The sequence below is a fragment of the Oncorhynchus mykiss genome, chromosome 4, assembly GCF_057628025.1.
Source record: "Oncorhynchus mykiss isolate SJ-2025 chromosome 4, ASM5762802v1, whole genome shotgun sequence".
Lineage (NCBI taxonomy): Eukaryota > Metazoa > Chordata > Actinopteri > Salmoniformes > Salmonidae > Oncorhynchus > Oncorhynchus mykiss.
The window spans coordinates 80,832,636-80,854,922 of NC_143025.1; the positions used below are offsets into that span (position 1 = coordinate 80,832,636).

Sequence of the window (22,287 nt, forward strand, 5' to 3'; positions counted from 1 at the left end):
GCCTTAGGAAGTACAATATGACCCCATAGACACTGCGTATTTGATAGGCCAAGAGTTGAAAACTACAAACCTCAGATTTCCCACTTCCTGGTTGGATTTTTTCTCAGGTTTCTGCCTGCCATATGAGTTCTGTTATACTCACAGACATCATTCAAACAGTTTTAGAAACTTCAGAGTGTTTTCTATCCAAATCTACAAATTATATAAATATTCTAGCTTTTATGGCTGAGTAGCAGGCAGTTTAATTTGGGCACTCTTTTCATCCAAAAATCATCCAAAAATGCTGCCCCCTTCCCAAGAGAAGTTAAGTGAAATAATCTATCTGTTAACAATTGTTGGAAAAATGACTTGTCATGCACAAAGTAGGTATCCTAACCGACTTGCCAAAACTATAGTTTGTTAACAAGAAATTTGTGGAGTGGTTGAAAAATGAGTTTTAATGACTCCAACCTAAGTGTATGTAAACTTCCGACTTCAACTGTATGAGATGAGTAATGCAAAATATGTAAACATTATTAAAGTTGCCAGTGATTTTAAGTATATGTATATAGGGCAACAGCCTCTAAGGTGCTAGTGATGGTTATTTAACAGTCTGATGGCCTTGAGATAGAATCTGTTTTTCAGGTGATGTTGAGATGTCTGTCGTTCAGCTACTCTGTGTCTCAGAAAGACACGGCGGTTGGAACCAAAAATCTTACATTTAGAATCATCAGACCAAAGGACAGATTTCCACCGGTCTAATGTCCATTGCTCGTGTTTCTTGGCCCAATCAAGTCTCTTCTTCTTATTGGTGTCCTTTAGTAGTGGTTTCTTTACAGCAATTCGACCATGAAGGCCTGATTCATACAGCAAAGGTAACTCTGGGTCTTTCTTTCCAGTGGCGGTCGTCATGAGAGCCAGTTTCATCATAGCACTTGATGGTTTTTGTGACTGCAGTTGAAGAAACTTTCAAAGTTCTTGACATTTTCCAGATTGACTGACCTTCATATCTTAAAGTAATGATGGACCGTCATTTCTCTTTGCTTATTTGAGCTGTTCTTGCCATAATATGGACTTGGTCTTTTACTAAATAGGGTTATCTTCTGTATACCTCACCTACCTTGTCGCAAGACAGCTGATTGGCTCAAATGCATTAAGAAAGAAATTCCTCAAATTAACCTTTAACAAGGCACACCTTTTAATTGAAATGCATTCCGGGTGACTACCCCATGAAGCTGGTTGAGAGAATGCCAAGAGTGTGCAAAGCTGTCATCAAGGCAATGGGTGGCAACTTTGAAGAATCTCAAATAAAAATTGTTTTTATTTGTTTAAACACTTCTTTGGTTACTACATGATTCCATATGTGTTGTTTCATAGTTTTGATGTCTTCACTATTCTTCTACAATGTAGAAAATAGTCCAAATAAAGAAGAAGAAAAATAAATAAAAACTCTGGAATGAGTAGTTGTGTCCAAACACTCTCTCTTTCTCTCTATCCATCTTGTTTATATTTTCTTTGCACACAACCCAAACACCTCCAAAAACTACCAACCGCCACCCCATCAAACCCTGGGCCCCTCTAGGCCTCCCGTTTGGCTGAAGCCCCTTTAGGCCTTCTCTGTGTCTGATTTCATGGCTGTGCCTGTGGTTAAGACTCTTCCGCTAATTAAGCTGCTCCGAGGTGGTTGGCTATGTGGCTTTGATGAATAAGTTGAGACCTTCGAGGATCCGCCTCTCTAAAGCTGCGGTGACTGGCGCTTCTTTGGCCTAGTCTCAGGGAAGTTTGATTTATTTAGTATGTACTCTATGGCATGGCCTTGTTTAGGTTTGGTGGACATATTTGACTCCAAACACACTGTAGACGCGCAATTAACAACACCAGATTACAGATTATTTCTCTAACATTCTAACGTCTGACTCTGGGCGAGTGGAAAATTGGCTTAGGCCTAACTGCCAGAATCACACAGTATCCCTTTAATAAAGTAGGATATTATTTCTATGGTTTGGCCCCCAAGCCATCCATCGAACCACCGATGCGTCTATGCCTCTATCCATCCACTCACTAATCCATTCATCTCCTGTGCCTGGTCTCCCTCAGGTCCAGTCGTCAGTTGCCGTGGGGACCCCGGACTACATCTCTCCGGAGATCCTGCAGGCGATGGAGGATGGGAAGGGGAAGTACGGTCCAGAGTGTGACTGGTGGTCCCTGGGGGTCTGCATGTACGAGATGCTGTACGGGGAAACCCCCTTCTACGCCGAGTCACTAGTGGAGACCTACGGCAAGATCATGAACCACAAGGTGAGAGGAGGGGGGGGTGGTAAGACTAGACAGAGGAGGCTGACTGTAGCTACCCTGGGGTGTATCATTTGATTGATTTGATCATTCAAAAGCACAGCTCTACCACACGTGTAGCCTATACAATGCATTGAAAATCCTAGAGGACCACCCAAAAAGTTGTACAGCCTATTTCCATTGTGGTCCTCTTTTTTTGAGGCTGTCAGGCAGGTTAAGGCTTACCGGTAGTGACATTGTACCTACTGTACTAAAACACATCTTGACTAAGACACATTTTTTATTCAATGGTTCAAGACAAGCGTGATTGTTTAGGTGTTGTTGGGCTCTTTGGTGTTAGGCTGAAGTACTTTCTATACATAGTTTTATTCTTTCTGACTCCTCCTCTACCCTTTTTCTTCTTGTTCCTTTCCATCGACCGACAGGAGGAGTTAGGGGCTGCTGTGAGTGTTTCTTTTTGGAGTCTGATTGCCCAGTCCCAAATGGACCCCTATTCCCTACCACCTATGCACTTGTAGATTCCTCTTAGATCTCCACAAGTGCATAGGAAGTAGGGGCTAGGGTTGATTTGGGACTGGGTCTGAGTGTTAGTTGTTAAAGTTTGAGTATGTTCTGTTCAAGGGCTGAATGTATCAAGCTTTTTAGAGTAGGCGTGCTGCTCTAGGATCAGTTAAGCTTTTTAGATCATATAAATGAGATTAAATGGGCCTGATCCTAGATCAGCACTGCTAAGAGGAATACTCTGAGACAATTGATACATACAGTGCATTCGGAAAGTATTCATACCCCTTTTTCCACATTTTATTACGTTACTGCTTTATTATGAAATCTGTTAAGTCAAACATGTCAATCTACACACAATACCTCATAATGACAAAGTGAAACGTAAAAAAAAAAAAGAGCAGTTTTTATTAAAAATAACAAACAGAAATACCTTATTTACATACATACGTATTCAGACCCTTGCTTTGAGACTCAAAATTGAGCTCAGATCTGGGGAAGGGTACCAAAAAATGTCTGCTGCATTGAAAGACCTTAAGAACACAGTGGACTCCATCATTCCTAAATGAAAGAAGTTTGGAACCGCCCGGCCAATCTTAACAATCAGGGGAGAAGGACCTTGTTCAGGGAGGTGACCAAGAAGCCGATGGTCACTAACAGAGCTACATAGTTCCTCTGTAGAGATGGGAGAACCTTCCAGAAGGACACCCATCTCTGCAGCACTCCACCAATCAGGCCTTTATGGTAGGGTGGCCAGACGGAAGCCACTCCTCAATAAAAGGCACATGACAGCCTGCTTGGAGTTTGCCAAAAGGCCCCTATTGGACTCTCAGACCATGAGAAACAGGATTCTCTGGTCTGATGAAACCAAGATTGAACTCTTTGGCCTGAATACCAAGCGTCACATCTGGAGGAAACCTGGCACCATCCCTACAGGCATGGTGGTGGCAGCATCATGCTGTGTGGATGTTTTTCAGTGGCAGGGACTGGGAGACTAGTCAGGATCGAGGGAAAGATGCACGGAGCAAAGTACAGCATGATCCTTGATGAAAACCTGCTCCAGAGTGCTAAGGACCTCAGACTGGGGTGAAGGTTCACCTTCCAACAGGACAACGACCCTAAGCACACAGCCAAGACAATGCAGGAGTGGCTTTTGGACATGTCTCTGAATGTCCTTGAGTGGCCCAGCCAGAGTCTGGACTTGAACCCAATCTAACATCTCTGGAGAGATCTGGAAAATAGTTGTGCAGTGACACTCCCCATCCAAACTGACAGAACTTGAGAGGATCTGCAGAGGAGAATGGGAGAAACTCCCCAAATACAGGTGTGCCAAGCTTGTAGAGTCATACCCAAGAAGACTCGATGCTGTAATCGCTGCCAAAGGTGCTTCAACAAAGTACTGAGTAAAGGGTCTGAATACTTACGTAAATGTGATATTTCAGTTAATTTTGTCATTAATTAGCAAAAATTGCAAAATAAACTATTTTTGCTTTGTCATTATGGGGTATTGTGTGTAGATTGAGAGAACAATTTAATCAATTTTAGAACAAGGCTGTAACCTAACAAAATGTGGAAAAGGTCAAGGGGTCTGAATACTTTCCGAATGAACTGTACAACCCCAGGTCTGTTCATACTTCAGCCCATCCTGACTCCAAACCACACCGTTCTACCTTCATAACTCTCCCCCTTCCCATCACCTTTCAACTATGCCATCTAGTTCACCCAGCCATATTGGCTGAACAAATGCCCTGTGTGCACATTAAACCATTAAATGTGGTCTAGAACTGTACTGCTTTCTACTGCAACAGGATAAACATGCATGGGCCATATACCATTTTTATTTCTTTGTACATTTCTTTGTCAGGGGCCATGTACACAAATAAATACATGAAATGTGAAACAATGTGTATAAAGATTATTCTGCCAACAGTATGGAACTATTCCGCTGTCGACTGCAACAGGGGAACGTTGTGTTATGAGTAAAAATAAATTTGAAATACAAATATTAAACAGTATATCTAGGCTGCATCCCAAATGGTCAAAAGTAGTGCCGTAAAGAAGGAATAGGGAACCATTTGGGGCGTAGGGTATCTTCATTATTCAGACTCCTTTCCCTCTCCTCTTACCCTCCGCCGGGTGCCCAGGAGCGTTTCCAGTTCCCCCTGCAGATGACCGACGTGTCCGAAGACGCCAAGGACCTGATCCGACGCCTCGTCTGCAGCCGGGAGCACCGCCTGGGCCAGAACGGCATCGACGACTTCAAATCTCACCCCTTCTTCTCTGGTAGGGCCTGATGTTTTAAAACTGTGTGTGCGTGCTAGGGTTTGTCTGTCAATTATTCTCTGGTGTCATTTCCAGGAGTTGATTATAGATAACCTCTTATCTTGTTAATTGGTGTTGAAGTTAAGCTGGACAGTAGACGATGGTATGAGAATCGTTACAATAACAAACCATGATCACAGTTTGCCAGTCATATCATGTTTGATGTCATTCCTTTCAGGCATTGACTGGGACAACATCCGTACGTGCGAGGCCCCCTACATCCCAGAGGTCAGCAGCCCCACAGACACCTCTAACTTTGACGTGGACGACGACTGTCTCAAGAACTCAGTAAGTCTCTTTCTCTATGGGACTACATCAAGACTTAGACTCTCTTACTCTCATCTTTCAGTCTCTCTCTGTTTCCATCTTTTATCTGTCCATCTGTTTCATCTGTTTGTAATGTTGTCAAGGTCGCCGTGTTCTAAAATAAGTGTTGTGTTATTTCAGGAGACGATGCCCCCTCCCTCACACACGGCCTTCTCTGGACACCACCTGCCCTTCGTAGGTTTCACCTACACCAGTAAATGGTGAGGGGTCGCTAAGCAACAACCCCCGTTTAGTTTCCAAATTAACTTCCACATCTTCGTCAATACATACAGCATACATCTTAACCTGGTCCCAGATCTGTTTGCGCTGTCTTGCCAACTCCTATGGTCATTGTCATGTTTGGCATAACAATGAGGATAGGCTATACAGATCTGGGACCAGTCTACTTCACTCCTACTTCTCTATCATCTGATCTAACCTCAGCCACACTTCCACTAGCACTCAGTTTCCACCGTTGAGAAAGCATTGAATGGTCTAATTGTTTATCTTAGCCTGAAGGCTAATGGTGGTTGCGCTCTCTCTCTCCCCTCTCCCGTCTCCCCTCTCCTCTCTCCCCTCTCCTCTCTCTCCTCTCCTCTCTCCTCTCTCTCTCTCCTCTCTCTCTCCTCTCTCTCTCTCTCTCCTCTCTCTCTCCTCTCTCTCTCTCCTCTCTCTCTCCTCTCTCTCTCCTCTCCTCTCTCCTCTCTCTCTCTCCTCTCTCTCTCCTCTCTCTCTCTCCTCTCTCTCTCTCCTCTCTCTCTCCTCTCTCTCTCCTCTCTCTCTCTCTCCTCTCCCCTCTCCCCTCTCTCCTCTCCCCTCTCCCCTCTCCCCTCTCCCCTCTCCCCTCTCCCCTCTCTCCTCTCCCCTCTCTCCTCTCCTCTCTCTCCTCTCTCTCTCTCCTCTCTCTCTCTCCTCTCTCTCTCTCCTCTCTCCCCTCTCTCTCTCCTCTCTCTCTCTCCTCTCTCTCTCTCCTCTCTCTCTCTCTCCTCTCTCTCTCTCCTCTCTCTCTCTCTCCTCTCTCTCTCTCCTCTCTCCCTCTCCCCTCTCTCTCCTCTCTCCCTCTCCCCTCTCCCCTCTCTCTCTATCCTCTCTCTCTCCTCTCTCTCTCTCTCTCCTCTCTCTCCTCTCCTCTCTCTCTCCTCTCTCTCTCTCCTCTCTCCCTCTCCCCTCTCTCTCTTTAAGTTCAATGTCAATATAAGGGGCTTTTTTTGGCATGGGAAACATGTTTATTTGTATTTATTTATTTCACCTTTATTTAACCAGGTAGGCCAGTTGAGAACAAGTTCTCACGTACAACTGTGACCTGGCCAAGATAAACATTGCCAAAGCAAGTGAAATAGATAATAAACAAAAGTTGCCTGGTTGCCCTTTTCTTGTGGCAACAGGCCACAAATCTGGCTGACAATAGAAATGGGAGTTTTTCAATTATTTGGGGGTCTGTCTATTCTGAGGTAAATATGTGTCTCTAATATGGAATGCATCTCTTTCTCTTCCATATCTCTCCCCCCTCTTCCATATCTCTCCCCCCTCTTCCATATCTCTCCCCCTCTTCCCTATCTCCCCCCCTCTTCCCTATCTCTCCCCCCCTCTTCCCTATCTCTCCCCCTCTTCCCTATCTCCCCCCCTCTTCCCTATCTCTCCCCCCCTCTTCCCTATCTCTCCCCCCCTCTTCCCTATCTCTCCCCCCCTCTTCCCTATCTCTCCCCCCCTCTTCCCTATCTCTCTCCCCCCTCTTCCCTATCTCTCTCCCCCCTCTTCCCTATCTCTCTCCCCCCTCTTCCCTATCTCTCTCCCCCCTCTTCCCTATCTCTCTCCCCCCTCTTCCCTATCTCTCTCCCCCCCTCTTCCCTATCTCTCTCCCCCCCTCTTCCCTATCTCTCTCCCCCCCTCTTCCCTATCTCTCTCCCCCCCTCTTCCCTATCTCTCTCCCCCCCTCTTCCCTATCTCTCTCCCCCCCTCTTCCCTATCTCTCTCCCCCCCTCTTCCCTATCTCTCTCCCCCCCTCTTCCCTATCTCTCTCCCCCCCTCTTCCCTATCTCTCTCCCCCCCTCTTCCCTATCTCTCTCCCCCCCTCTTCCCTATCTCTCTCCCCCCCTCTTCCCTATCTCTCTCCCCCCCTCTTCCCTATCTCTCTCCCCCCCTCTTCCCTATCTCTCTCCCCCCCTCTTCCCTATCTCTCTCCCCCCCCTCTTCCCTATCTCTCTCCCCCCCTCTTCCCTATCTCTCTCCCCCCCTCTTCCCTATCTCTCTCCCCCCCCTCTTCCCTATCTCTCTCCCCCCCTCTTCCCTATCTCTCTCCCCCCCTCTTCCCTATCTCTCCCCTCCAGTACCTTGTCTGACCGGGGCTGTCTGAGGGAGGCAGGTGGTAGCAGTCAGACACAGATGGATGTATGTGTCCAGCGCAGTCTGGAGGAGAGTCTGGCCACCGAGGCCTACGAGAGGAGGATACGACGCCTGGAGCAGGAGAAGACTGAGCTCAGCCGCAAGCTGCAAGGTACACACACTCACACCTCTCCTCCTCCTCCCCTCTCCTCCCCCTTTCCTCTCCTCTCCTCCCACTCTCCTTTCCTTTCCTCTCCTCCCCTTCTCCTTTCCTCTCCTCCCCTTCTCATCCTCTCCCTGTATGTTGTGTTCCAGAGTCCACCCAGACAGTCCAGGCCCTGCAGCACGCGTCAGGAGAAGGACCAGCACCCGTCCCCTCTAACAAGGAGGTGGAGATCAGGAGTCTGAAGACTGAGATTGACATCCTCAAGAAAAAGATTGCAGGTGAACATTCAACATTTTACTTTAAAGGTTTACTGCTGTGTAGTAGAAGACAAACATTCTACTGTAAAGGTTTACTGCTGTGTAGTAGAAGACAAACATTCTACTGTAAAGGTTTACTGCTGTGTAGTAGAAGACAAACATTCTACTGTAAAGGTTTACTGCTGTATAGTAGAAGACAAACGTTCTACTGTAAAGGTTTACTGCTGTGTAGTAGAAGACAAACATTCTACTGTAAAGGTTTACTGCTGTGTAGTAGAAGACAAACATTTTACTGTAAAGGTTTACTGCTGTGTAGTAGAAGACAAACATTCTACTGTAAAGGTTTACTGCTGTGTAGTAGAAGACAAACATTTTACTGTAAAGGTTTGCTGCTGTGTAGTAGAAGACAAACATTTTACTGTAAAGGTTTACTGCTGTGTAGTAGAAGACAAACATTCTACTGTAAAGGTTTACTGCTGTGTAGTAGAAGACAAACGTTCTACTGTAAAGGTTTACTGCTGTGTAGTAGAAGACAAACGTTCTACTGTAAAGGTTTACTGCTGTGTAGTAGAACACAAACGTTCTACTGTAAAGGTTTACTGCTGTGTAGTAGAACACAAACGTTCTACTGTAAAGGTTTACTGCTGTGTAGTAGAACACAAACGTTCTACTGTAAAGGTTTACTGCTGTGTAGTAGAACACAAACGTTCTACTGTAAAGGTTTACTGCTGTGTAGTAGAAGACAAACGTTCTACTGTAAAGGTTTACTGCTGTGTAGTAGAAGACAAACGTTCTACTGTAAAGGTTTACTGCCACGTAGAACACAAACCAGCCAGGTCAGCATTTACATGCATAGCCAAGTGTATGATAGAGTAGGACTGAAATACATTGAGAGATAAACAGAGATGCTATTCATAGTCCACACGGTGATCTGTACCAGGGTTATGGTTTGGATTCCCACGGGAGACCAGTACAAAAGCATGAACATGTATGTTCTTATCCAGAGCGTACATTTAGCGTCTGCTAAATGACTACAATTTGAAATGTACACTATAATGGAACATGCATCATAGTGAAATATAATTCATGTTGGCCTTCTGTAATGTGTGTTAGACTCAGGTCAACAGGAACATGAGTTAGAAGAAGCTTCATCAGTCCGTAGAGAGATGGAGGAGTCATCTAAACACATCAGGAACCTGGAGAAACAGATGAAGAGTCTCAACCTGGAGAAGGACGACCTGCACAAGGTGTGTTTCTCTCTGTATAGCGCCACCTGGGTGTGTTTCTCTCTGTATAGCACCACCTGGGTGTGTTTCTCTGTATATAGCACCACCTGGGTGTGTTTCTCTGTATATAGCACCACCTGGGTGTGTTTCCCTCTACACAGCACCACCTGGGTGTGTTTCGCTCTGTATAGCACCACCTGGGTGTGTTTCGCTCTGTATAGCACCACCTGGGTGTGTTTCTCTGTATATAGCACCACCTGGGTGTGTTTCCCTCTATACAGCACCACCTGGGTGTGTTTCGCTCTGTATAGCACCACCTGGGTGTGTTTCGCTCTGTATAGCACCACCTGGGTGTGTTTCTCTGTATATAGCACCACCTGGGTGTGTTTCTCTGTATACAGCACCACCTGGGTGTGCTTCCCTCTATACAGCACCACCTGGGTGTGTTTCTCTCTGTATAGCACCACCTGGGTGTGTTTCTCTGTATATAGCACCACCTGGGTGTGTTTCCCTCTATACAGCACCACCTGGGTGTGTTTCTCTCTGTATAGCGCCACCTGGGTGTGTTTCTCTCTGTATAGCACCACCTGGGTGTGTTTCTCTGTATATAGCACCACCTGGGTGTGTTTGTCTGTATATAGCACCACCTGGGTGTGTTTGTCTGTATATAGCACCACCTGGGTGTGTTTGTCTGTATATAGCACCACCTGGGTGTGTTTGTCTGTATATAGCACCACCTGGGTGTGTTTGTCTGTATATAGCACCACCTGGGTGTGTTTGTCTGTATATACCACCACCTGGGTGTGTTTGTCTGTATATACCACCACCTGGGTGTGTTTGTCTGTATATAGCACCACCTGGGTGTGTTTGTCTGTATATAGCACCACCTGGGTGTGTTTGTCTGTATATAGCACCACCTGGGTGTGTTTGTCTGTATATAGCACCACCTGGGTGTGTTTGTCTGTATATAGCACCACCTGGGTGTGTTTGTCTGTATATAGCACCACCTGGGTGTGTTTGTCTGTATATAGCACCACCTGGGTGTGTTTGTCTGTATATAGCACCACCTGGGTGTGTTTGTCTGTATATAGCACCACCTGGGTGTGTTTGTCTGTATATAGCACCACCTGGGTGTGTTTCTCTGTATATAGCACCACCTGGGTGTGTTTCTCTGTATATAGCACCACCTGGGTGTGTTTCTCTGTATATAGCACCACCTGGGTGTGTTTCTCTGTATATAGCACCACCTGGGTGTGTTTCTCTGTATATAGCACCACCTGGGTGTGTTTCTCTGTATATAGCACCACCTGGGTGTGCTTCTCTGTATATAGCACCACCTGGGTGTGCTTCTCTGTATATAGCACCACCTGGGTGTGTTTGTCTGTATATAGCACCACCTGGGTGTGTTTGTCTGTATATAGCACCACCTGGGTGTGTTTGTCTGTATATAGCACCACCTGGGTGTGTTTGTCTGTATATAGCACCACCTGGGTGTGTTTGTCTGTATATAGCACCACCTGGGTGTGTTTGTCTGTATATAGCACCACCTGGGTGTGTTTGTCTGTATATAGCACCACCTGGGTGTGTTTCTCTGTATATAGCACCACCTGGGTGTGTTTCTCTGTATATAGCACCACCTGGGTGTGTTTCTCTGTATATAGCACCACCTGGGTGTGTTTCTCTGTATATAGCACCACCTGGGTGTGTTTCTCTGTATATAGCACCACCTGGGTGTGTTTCTCTGTATATAGCACCACCTGGGTGTGTTTCTCTGTATATAGCACCACCTGGGTGTGTTTCTCTGTATATAGCACCACCTGGGTGTGCTTCTCTGTATATAGCACCACCTGGGTGTGCTTCTCTGTATATAGCACCACCTGGGTGTGTTTGTCTGTATATAGCACCACCTGGGTGTGTTTGTCTGTATATAGCACCACCTGGGTGTGTTTCTCTGTATATAGCACCACCTGGGTGTGTTTCTCTGTATATAGCACCACCTGGGTGTGTTTCTCTCTGTATAGCACCACCTGGGTGTGTTTGTCTGTATATAGCACCACCTGGGTGTGTTTCTCTGTAAATAGCACCACCTGGGTGTGTTTCTCTGTATATAGCACCACCTGGGTGTGTTTGTCTGTATATATCACCACCTGGGTGTGTTTGTCTGTATATAGCACCACCTGGGTGTGTTTGTCTGTATATAGCACCACCCCCCCCCTATTTTATTTTCACATGGTCCTTCACATCATTGCTCCAGCAAATGTGTTATATGCATATTAGCTATATATTGGCTCAGCTCAGCAGTATGAAAAGGGTATAAAACTACCCGGACCCTGAGTCTATCTGTAATATCTACCATTAAGCAGATGTATTTATCCAAAACGACAGTGAGTGCATACATTTTCGTATGGGTGGCCCCAGCAGGAATCGATTTGACAACCCTGGCGTTGCAAGTGACCATTCTCTACCAGCTGAGTGCCGTTGGACCGACGACCACCCAGTCTGACCAATCAATCTGTACACGTCTTCCCTCCCTTTAGGACTTAATGGAGGCCAGCGGCAAGATGAAGAGTCAATCTAAGGAGTTGAAAGAGGCCCACAGCCAGAGGAAGCTGGCCATGCAGGAGTTCTCCGAGCTCAACGAGCGTCTGACTGACCTCAGATCAGCCAAGCAGCGCCTGGGCCGTCAGCTCCGGGACAAGGAGGAGGAGATGGAGGGTTGGTCCCAGAAGGTGGAGGCTCTACGGCTGGAGGTGCGCAAGGCCGAGAGGGCCAAGAAGGAGGTAGAGTAGTCACGTGGTTCCTGTGGTTCTTAGAGGTGTGCGTGTGTGGGTCTCTACTTTGTGTGTGTGTGGGTCTCTACTTTGTGTGTGTGTGTGTGGGTCTCTACTTTGTGTGTGTGTGGCTCTCTACTTTGTGTCTCTGTGTGTGTGCGCGTGCGTGCGTGCATTAACCCCTTGCTGTCTCTCAGATGGAGTCCCAGTCTGAGGAGCAGACAGCTGATGCTCAGAAGGAGAGGAAACTGAGAGAACGCTCTGAGCAGTACAGCAGACTGCTAGAGGAGGAGCTGGATGGACTCAAGGTAACACACACTTATAAACACACATACTAACACACACTTTTTTTTATATTTCCTTCTCACACACAAATAAACACACAAACAAACTCGGATTTTTTAGCTTCTTGTAGTCATAGATGCTTATTTTAGCCATTTGAAATGGCTAGCTAGTTAGCGGTGTGCTAGTACCGTTGGATCGGTGACGTCACTTGCTCTGCGGCCCAGGTGTTTTGTGGCCTGACTGATAATGCTACTTCATGGCTGACACGGTAGATGTGTTCAGAGGGTCCCCGGTTCGAACCCAGTCCGGGACAGCAGCGGAAGCAATGCTCTTACACACACACCTGGGGTGTATTCTCTAGGAACCAACGTGAGGCAAACACGACGAAATGAGGAGGGACTATTCTGAACTTGTCCAATAAGAAATGCGCGCTTTTGTTACAAAACGCTTTCCATTGCAAAATATTTTTACTACGGTGTTCACTAATTTAATACACTCCTGTAATTTCTCTGTTTTCCTGGTTGTGTGAATGTGGCCAACTCCTCTCTTCCTCTGAACCAGAAACAGGTGGGGCCATCAGCCTCGGTGGTGGGCTCGGACCAGAGCCAGGAGGTGGGGAAGCTGCGGGCCGACCTGGAGAAGAAAACGGGGTTCTACGAGGAGGAGCTGAGCAGGAGGGAGGTGCAGCACGCCAACGAACTCAAGGTCCTCCGCAAGGAGCTCCGCGACGCTGAGGGACAGCAGCTCACCCTGCAGAAAGAGATCCTGGTCCTCAAAGACAAACTGGAGAAGACACGCAGGGAGAGGTGTGTGTCTGTCTACATGTTTATGTCTTTGTGTGTGTAATGGGTTATGTGCGGTAGGGCCTTCCTAGGTTTGGATGTCCACAACACTAGAAAGCACTCATAAAGACACAGGACAGTTTATCCAGAGATGTAGACATGGCATTCAGATGTGCTTCTGGTCTCTGTAGTAGCTATATAGAGCTTGTCCTCTTCCCAGCGAGGGTTATACAAGGTCAACATGGTTACCGCTACTTCACAATGGCCTCTAGTGTGCTGTACTCACAGTGTATTTTGATCTTGGATAACTGCTGATACTACGATAGCTGATTTTTTCCACAGAAAACAAGGAAAACCCAAACGAAACTCTTTCCTCCTCTAAAATCCTTCCTGATGTCAGACATAGTTTATTTCCCAATCTATAGGTGGACATGTGACAAAATAACACAGTTTAGTTTCCCTAAAGAAACTGTCTGTTTCATGTTCCTTGCCAAGGTTCTTCTGAGTATCATGGTACTGGTGACAACCCTGCCTTCTACTGTAACCGTTCTCCTGAGAAGACCCTTAGACATCTCTTAGAGTTCCTTAGCTCTAACTGCCGTTGTGGGTCTGTTTACTTGAATATTGTCATTCAAATAGATTTTTAGTCCAGGAATAGATATACTAAATAAATCTGGTACTGGGAAACCGGTCTATAGAGTTGTCATATTCAGTAGGACAGTTACTCTCTCTTCCTGTAATATTATAGAGATGCCTACCTAACTGTCCTCTTCCTCTTCTTCCCAGCGAGGGTTATATGAGGTAAACATGGTTATAGTTACTTCACCCTGGCCTCTACTGTATTGTACTCCGTGAGGTTTAACTTGAGTTACCTTCTCTCCCCTGACCTAGCTCCCGAGAAGACCCTCATTCCTGTGTTAGTCCCTTAGATCGAACTAGTGTTATCCCCCTCTGCCTCTGTCCAGGTCGAAGAAGCAACATTGCTCTAACGATCTCTCATACAGTCTGGAAGCTATCAGGATGTGCTTTTCTACCCTCTAGCTTAGCATCCCTGGCTAGTCTCGTTCATACAGACATTTGGATACTCTCTCTGAATAGCAGGTTCAGTGTGTTATTGGTGTGTGTGTGATGATGGATCATATCTGTGTGTGTGAGACAGCCAAAGCGAGCGGGAGGAGTTTGAGATGGAGTACAAGCAGAAGTATGAGCGGGAGAGAGTCATTCTGACCGAGGAGAACAGGAAACTCTCCAACGAACTGGACAAGGTGAGATGTTATATACATATACACACACACACACACACACACACACACACACACACACACACACACACACACACACACACACACACCCTGACCTGAGGTAACCCCTTCTCTCGCTCACAAACACACACACACACACACACCCTGAGGTGAGGTAACGGCCGCCACCAACCTTCTCTCCTGGTAAAGCCAATATAATCACCGTTCAATATCCACCTTCAAAACAGACCACGGTATCCTAAACAGGCAAATGCAACGTCCCGTTGGATCCCAAACTATTGACCTTGGAAGCGGGAAATATGGGAATGAGAAATGGAATTTCCCAAGCAAAATATTTTTGTAGGAGTTGTGATATATTGGACTAAAAGTGCTGTTTGTTTTTGTGGTATTTCCTATTAAATATGAAGAAAAGACTGAGTGCCTTGAAGTTGATAGCATCCATGGAAAACAGGGAGCATTCCCTTTCCTGAACACAACCTGCCAGAGAAGGGTAGTGAGAACAACATTCCCCAAGCCTTCCTGAACACAACCTGCCAGAGAAGGGTAGTGAGAACAACATTCCCCAAGCCTTCCTGAACACAACCTGCCAGAGAAGGGTAGTGAGAACAACATTCCCCAAGCCTTCCTGAACACAACCTGCCAGAGAAGGGTAGTGAGAACAACATTCCCCAAGCCTTCCTGAACACAACCTGCCAGGAAGGGGTAGTGAGAACAACATTCCCCAAGCCTTCCTGAACACAACCTGCCAGAGAGGGGTAGTGAGAACAACATTCCCCAAGCCTTCCTGAACACAACCTGCCAGAGAAGGGTAGTGAGAACAACATTCCCCAAGCCTTCCTGAACACAACCTGCCAGAGAAGGGTAGTGAGAACAACATTCCCCAAGCCTTCCTGAACACAACCTGCCAGAGAAGGGTAGTGAGAACAACATTCCCCAAGCCTTCCTGAACACAACCTGCCAGAGAAGGGTAGTGAGAACAACATTCCCCAAGCCTTCCTGAACACAACCTGCCAGAGAAGGGTAGTGAGAACAACATTCCCCAAGCCTTCCTGAACACAACCTGCCAGGGAGGGGTAGTGAGAACAACATTCCCCAAGCCTTCCTGAACACAACCTGCCAGAGAGGGGTAGTGAGAACAACATTCCCCAAGCCTTCCTGAACACAACCTGCCAGAGAAGGGTAGTGAGAACAACATTCCCCAAGCCTTCCTGAACACAACCTGCCAGGAAGGGTAGTGAGAACAACATTCCCCAAGCCGTCCTGAACACAACCTGCCAGAGTGGGGTAGTGAGAACAACATTCCCCAAGCCTTCCTGAACACAACCTGCCAGAGAAGGGTAGTGAGAACAACATTCCCCAAGCCTTCCTGAACACAACCTGCCAGGGAGGGGTAGTGAGAACAACATTCCCCAAGCCTTCCTGAACACAACCTGCCAGAGAAGAGTAGTGAGAACAACATTCCCAAAGCCTTCCTGAACACAACCTGCCAGAGAGGGGTAGTGAGAACAACATTCCCCAAGCCTTCCTGAACACAACCTGCCAGAGAAGGGTAGTGAGAACAACATTCCCCAAGCCTTCCTGAACACAACCTGCCAGAGAGGGGTAGTGAGAACAACATTCCCCAAGCCTTCCTGAACACAACCAGCCAGAGAGGGGTAGTGAGAACAACATTCCCCAAGCCTTCCTGAACACAACCTGCCAGAGTGGGGTAGTGAGAACAACATTCCCCAAGCCTTCCTGAACACAACCTGCCAGAGAGGGGTAGTGAGAACAACATTCCCCAAGCCTTCCTGAACACAACCTGCCAGAGTGGGGTAGTGAGAACAACATTCCCCAAGCCTTCCTGAACACAACCTGCCAGAGAAGGGTAGTGAGAACAACATTCCCCAATCCTTCCTGAACACAACCTGCCAAATAGGGGTAGTGAGAACAACATTCCCCAAGCCTTCCTGAACACAACCTGCCAGAGTGGGGTAGTGAGAACAACATTCCCCAAGCCTTCCTGAACACAACCTGCCAGAGTGGGGTAGTGAGAACAACATTCCCCAAGCCTTCCTGAACACAACCTGCCAGGGAGGGGTAGTGAGAACAACATTCCCCAAGCCTTCCTGAACACAACCTGCCAGAGTGGGGTAGTGAGAACAACATTCCCCAAGCCTTCCTGAACACAACCTGCCAGGGAGGGTATGCAGACAAATTGGCCCATAAGGGTCTGTTCAAAAGTAGTGCACTATATAGGGAATGGGGTGCCATTTGGGACACCATTTGATTGTGTTGTTTCACATACAGTACCTTCATACTGAAAGCCAGGATACAAGGATCAGATGATTTTTGGTGGTTGTATATCCTTCTAAAAGTAGCTGTTTCCATTTGGAGAGATGGAATCTTACCTTGCAAATATTATGTTTAGCCTGTTTAAATTATCCTTCAAACTGTTTTACAACCAACAACTATCTTGCCACTTATCTGATAGTAGCAATATGAACCGGAATGAATTTTCTACTGTCAAACCATTACAGGAAAACACACTCCCTCTGCAACTGTCAAGGAGCGTTCCTCTCCCCCTCCCTCTCTCGCTCCCTTTGCCCTCCCCTCCTCCCCCAGTCTTCCTCTGCCCTACCTTTCCTTACCTTGTCATCAATCTATCTATCAAATGTATTTTATAAAGCCCTTTCAGCAGTTGTCACAAAGTGCTTTTCAGATACCCAGCCTTAAACCCCAAAGACCAAGCAATGCAGAGGCAGAAGCACAGTGGCTAGGGAAAACTCCCTAGAAAGACAGGAACCTAGGAAGAATCCTAGAGGAACCAGGCTCTGAGGGGTGGCCAGTCCTCTTCTGGCTGTGCCAGGTGGAGATTATAAGAGTACATAGCCATTTAGGCCAGATTGTTCTTCAATATGTTCAAATATTCATAGATGACCAGCAGGGTCAAATAATAACCATAGTGGTTATAGAGGGACCTCAGGTATAAATGTCAGTTGGCTTTTCATAGCTGAGCATTCAGAGGTGGAGACAGCATTTCTGGGAGAGACATAATTAGTAGGTCCGGGACCAAGTAGCATGTCCAGTGAAACAAGTCAGTGTTCCATAACCACAGCAGATAGATTAGCGGCACTACTGGTTTGACTGGGGACAGGGACAGCCAGGTGTCGTTAGTACGGATAGTCTTGAGGCGTGATCCCAGGGCTCAGGTCCTCCGGGAGGGGAGACATGGAGGGGGAGGAGAACTTGATGGATCACTCAGGACACCAGATAGGACAGACTGACCTTAGCCCCTAGGCACATAGACTATTGCAGCATAAATACTGGAGGGGGGGGGGGGCGCATTGGCACCATCCAAAGTTACCCCCTGGGCCAAACTACAATCAATCCTAAGACTTTCTGATGAGATGAGACTGAGTCTGTCTCTCACATGGATCGGCAGACCATTCTATAATAGAGGAGCTCTATAAGATGCCCTTGAAACATCGCTGCAAATTACCACACTGTATAATATCTATGGCTCTGATTGGCTCTGTCCTCTCTCTTCTGTCCTCTCTCTTCTGTCCTCTCTCTTCTGTCTTCTCGACTGTCCTCTCTCTTCTGTCTTCTCGACTCTGTCCTCTCTCCTCTCTCTTCTGTCTTCTCGACTCTGTCCTCTCCTCTGTCCTCCTCTGTCCTCTCCTCTCCCTCTAGCTGACGCCTATGTTTGAGAAGCTGAGCATTAGCAACAGACAACTGGAGGAGGAGATGAGGGAACTGGCTGACAAGAAGGAGAGTGCTGCTCACTGGGAGGCCCAGATCACTGAGATTATCCAGTGGTGAGTGACAGAGACGTATATAGGACATACATTCACTCTCAAATACACGTCCGCGCATGCTTGCTTACACACACGTACTCTACTTACTCACTCACTCACTCACTCACTCACTCACTCACTCACTCACTCACAAAGGACCCCAAATATTTCGAAGGTCATACAGATGATTTATTGGTCTTTACAATCTCTTCTCCATTCAGAGAAGCTGTCTACAACAGCTGATAGAGAGCGACAGAAAGAAAGAGAGAGAGGAGACCGAGAGCAATACCTAGCTACTGCCGCTTGGCTCTCTTGCCTGACAGGCAATTTGCACATATCACACATACATGCACACTGTACCAGTGAAGTGAAGCAGCGATGAGTGGTGCCCCCTCCCTGCCACTCCAGGCCACTGCAGTAGGAGAAACAGGAAGAGTGTGTCTCAGAGCTCCTTTATGGACCAATAGGAGGAGACCTAGTCAGTACAACTGAATGCATTCAACTGGAATGTGTCTTCCGCATTTAACTCAACCTTCAGGGGCAGAATCTGTTCAGTGGCAGAACAACAGATTTTTACCGTGTCAGCTCAGGGATTTGATCCAGCAACCTTTTGGTGACTGGGCCAACGCTCCGACCCGCCAGCCCAATAGGAGGCGCTTATATTTGACCTGTTTCACTGCAAGTACGAGTGAGAGGTGTGAAATGGAAATGTACGCACTCCCCCTGAGACTCTCTGAGAGTGGGGGTCATGGACAGGGATCTGAGACGCTCTCTGAGAGTGGGGGTCATGGACAGGGATCTGACACTCCCTCTGAGAGTGGGGTCATGGACAGGGATCTGAGACTCCCTCTGAGACTCTCTCTGAGAGTGGGGGTCATGGACAGGGATCTGACACTCCCTCTGAGACTCTCTCTGAGAGTGGGGTCATGGACAGGGATCTGACACTCCCTCTGAGAGTGGGGTCATGGAAAGGGATCTGAGACTCCCCCCGAGACTCCCCCTGAGACTCCCCCTGAGAGTGGGGTCATGGACAGGGATCTGACACTCCCTCTGAGAGTGTGGGTCATGGACTGGCCCAGGGATCTGACACTCCCTCTGAGAGTGGGGGTCATGGACAGGGATCTGACACACCCTCTGAGAGTGGGGGTCATGGACAGGGATCTGACACTCCCTCTGAGAGTGGGGGTCATGGACAGGGATCTGACACTCCCTCTGAGAGTGGGGGTCATGGACAGGGACTCATCCCGTCTGAATCTGCCCAGGGTCAGAACAACAGATTTTTCACCTTGTTGGCACGAGGATTCGAACTTGCAAGAATTCGGTTACTGGCCCAACTTTCTAACCGCAAGGCTACCTGCCGGACCACAGGGACCTCTAGTGGGGGAAATGTGTATGTACAGACCAGGGAGGATGTGACTGGGACTGGAGGAAGCCTATTCACAACCCTGCATGTATTTACACATAGAAGCTGTACTAAATGGCACCATATTGTCTATTCAGGTCACTACTTTTGACCAGAGTCCAAACCCATAGGGCTCTGTTCAAACACAGAGCACCATATAGGGAATAGGGTGCCATTTGGTACATGTCCTTAGTATAATACTCATTAGGGTAATGGTGAGTTAATGGGACCTTAGCTGGCATGTAGTTTGTGTTAGGGAGGCCCAGTTAAAGTCAAAGGTTTGATGAGGATATATGTAACGTATACTGCAGATAGTTGTGAGGGCTGTTCATAAATCGATAGCTATATTTATTGACTGTGTGACAGGGTCAACCTGAGTTCATGTATAAGGTCTGGTACATGGAGTGATTAGTGTGATGCCTAGGGCTAACTATAGGGTGTGTGTTTCTGTGTGTGTGCGCGCCAAACAGGATTGTGAGTGTTTGCATAATGATGTGAGTGTATGTTATGGAAAGGTTTGTTTGTGCGTAATGTGGAGTGTGTGTGTGTGTGTGTTCCAGGGTGAGCGATGAGAAGGATACGCGAGGCTATCTCCAGGCTCTGGCCAGTAAGATGACTGAAGAACTGGAGGGACTGAGGAACACCAGCCTGGGAGCCAGGGCTACGGTGAGATGTGTACTTATATATACGTACACAGTGCCTTCATAAAGTATTCAGACCCTTGACTTTCTACATTTTGTTAGGTTACAGCCTAATTCTAAAAACATTAACTCCTCAATCTACACACAATACCCCATAATGACAAACAGGTTGGCACACCTGTATTTGGGGAGTTTCTCCCATTGTTTTCTGTAGATCCTCTCATGCTCTGACAAGTTGGTTGGGGAGTGTTGCTGGACAGCTCTTTTCACGTCTTCAGAGATGTTAGATTGGGTTCAACTCTAGGCTCTGGCTGAGCCAGTCAAGGACATTCAGAGACTTGTCATGAAGCCACTCCTGCGTTGTCTTGGCTGTGCGCTTGCGGTCGTTGTCCTGTTGGAAGGTGAATCTTCACCCCAGTCTGAGGTCCTGAGCCCACCGGAGCAGGTTTTCATCAAGAATCTCTCTGTACTTTGCTCCGTTCATCTTTGCCCCGACCCTGCCGCTGAAAAACATCCCCACAGCATGATGCTGCCCCCACCATGCTTCACCGACGGGATGGTGCCTGGTTTCCTACAGAGGTGACGCTTGGCATTCAGGCCAAAGATTTCAATCTTGGTGTCATCAGACCAGATAATCTTGTTTCTCATGTCTGAGTGTCTTTAGGTGCGTTTTTGGCAAACTCCATGTGTCTTTTACTGAGGAGTGGCTTACGTCTGGCCATTCTACCACAAAGGCCTGATTGTTGGAGGGCTGCAAAGATGGTTGTCCTTCTGGAAGGTTCTCCCATCTCTACAGAGTAACTCTGGAGCTCTGTCAGAGGGACCTTTGGTTTCTTGGTCACCTCCCTGATCAAGGCCCTTCTCCTCCGATTGCTCAGTTTGGTCAGGCGGCTCTCGGAAGAGTCTTGGTAGTTCCAAACTTCTTCCATTTAATAATTATTGAGGCCACTGTGTTTTTGGGGACCTTCAACCGTTACCCAGATCCTGTCTTTGAGCTCTACGGACATTTCCTTCGACCTCATGGCTTGCTTTTTGCTCTGACACACACTGTCAACTGAGGGATCTTATATAAAGCAGGTGTGTGCCTTTCCAAATCATGTCCAATCAATTGAATTTAACACTGGAGGACTCCATTCAAGATATAGAAACATCTCAAGATGACAGGATGTAACGGAGTTCAATTTCGAGTCTCATCGCAAAGGGTCTGAATGCTTACGTAAATAAGATATTTGTTTTTTATTTTTAATACATTTGCAAACTGTATCATCTATGTAGATTGATAAGGATTTTTTTTTTATTAAGGCTGTAACGAAAAAGTCCAGGGGTCTGAATACTTTACGAATGCACTGCACACACACACACACACACACACACACACACACACACACACACCTCACATCTGCATTGAACTTTCCCTTCTTTCTTTACCTCTGTCTCGCACTCTCCCTTCCCCCTACAGCAGGACATGCCGTGGAAGGTGCGGAGGTTTGCTAAGCTGGACATGTCAGCCCGTCTGGAGCTGCAGTCTGCACTGGACGCTGAGATCAGAGCCAAACAGACCATCCAAGACGAACTGAACAAAGTCAAGGCCTCCAACATCTCCACTGAGTGGTACGTCCACTGCTGCTCTTACTTACTTACTTACTTCTACTTTTAAGCTCTTACTTAGTCTAAGAACTACACTGAGAATACACTGAATCTTTACATGGGACGCCAGGCACAATAAAGTGCAGTACATTGCAATCTGTCAAAGTCTGAACCACCATTGCTCTGTTACACTTGCATGATCTGATTTGCATGATCTGACCTTGTTGACATTCTCTTGTTCCTCCATCCTCCTCTCTCCTCAGTAAACTGCAGGAGTCGGAGACTAAGAACCAGGACCTGCTGGCTGAGATGGAGAGGCTGAAGAAGGATACAGAGGAGTTCCGCCTGCGTAGGGGTGAGACTGGAACCATCACCTCTGACCTGTGTTACTCCTCTCCACCCCATGT

General features: G+C 47.1%; 1 protein-coding gene across 29 annotated transcripts in view; it reads left to right on the top strand.

Moving 5' to 3' along the window:
• LOC110521078 (serine/threonine-protein kinase MRCK alpha) overlaps positions 1-22,287 on the top strand; it is a 122,836-nt gene that overhangs the window by 68,720 nt on the left and 31,829 nt on the right. For 8 of the 29 annotated variants that reach the window (XM_036976106.2, XM_036976101.2, XM_090233488.1 and 5 more), the window contains 16 exons: positions 2,077-2,277; positions 2,697-2,714; positions 4,917-5,055; positions 5,273-5,382; positions 5,542-5,621; positions 7,728-7,894; positions 8,038-8,166; positions 9,259-9,392; positions 11,909-12,151; positions 12,340-12,450; positions 12,989-13,233; positions 14,369-14,474; positions 18,147-18,271; positions 20,213-20,318; positions 21,753-21,904; positions 22,144-22,235. In XM_036976106.2, the coding sequence (XP_036832001.2) occupies positions 2,077-2,277; positions 2,697-2,714; positions 4,917-5,055; positions 5,273-5,382; positions 5,542-5,621; positions 7,728-7,894; positions 8,038-8,166; positions 9,259-9,392; positions 11,909-12,151; positions 12,340-12,450; positions 12,989-13,233; positions 14,369-14,474; positions 18,147-18,271; positions 20,213-20,318; positions 21,753-21,904; positions 22,144-22,235 (2,158 nt within the window). The remainder of the gene's footprint in view (positions 1-2,076; positions 2,278-2,696; positions 2,715-4,916; positions 5,056-5,272; positions 5,383-5,541; positions 5,622-7,727; positions 7,895-8,037; positions 8,167-9,258; positions 9,393-11,908; positions 12,152-12,339; positions 12,451-12,988; positions 13,234-14,368; positions 14,475-18,146; positions 18,272-20,212; positions 20,319-21,752; positions 21,905-22,143; positions 22,236-22,287) is intronic. The other 21 variants (XM_036976102.2, XM_090233482.1, XM_090233494.1 and 18 more) reach the window with 5 other exon arrangements.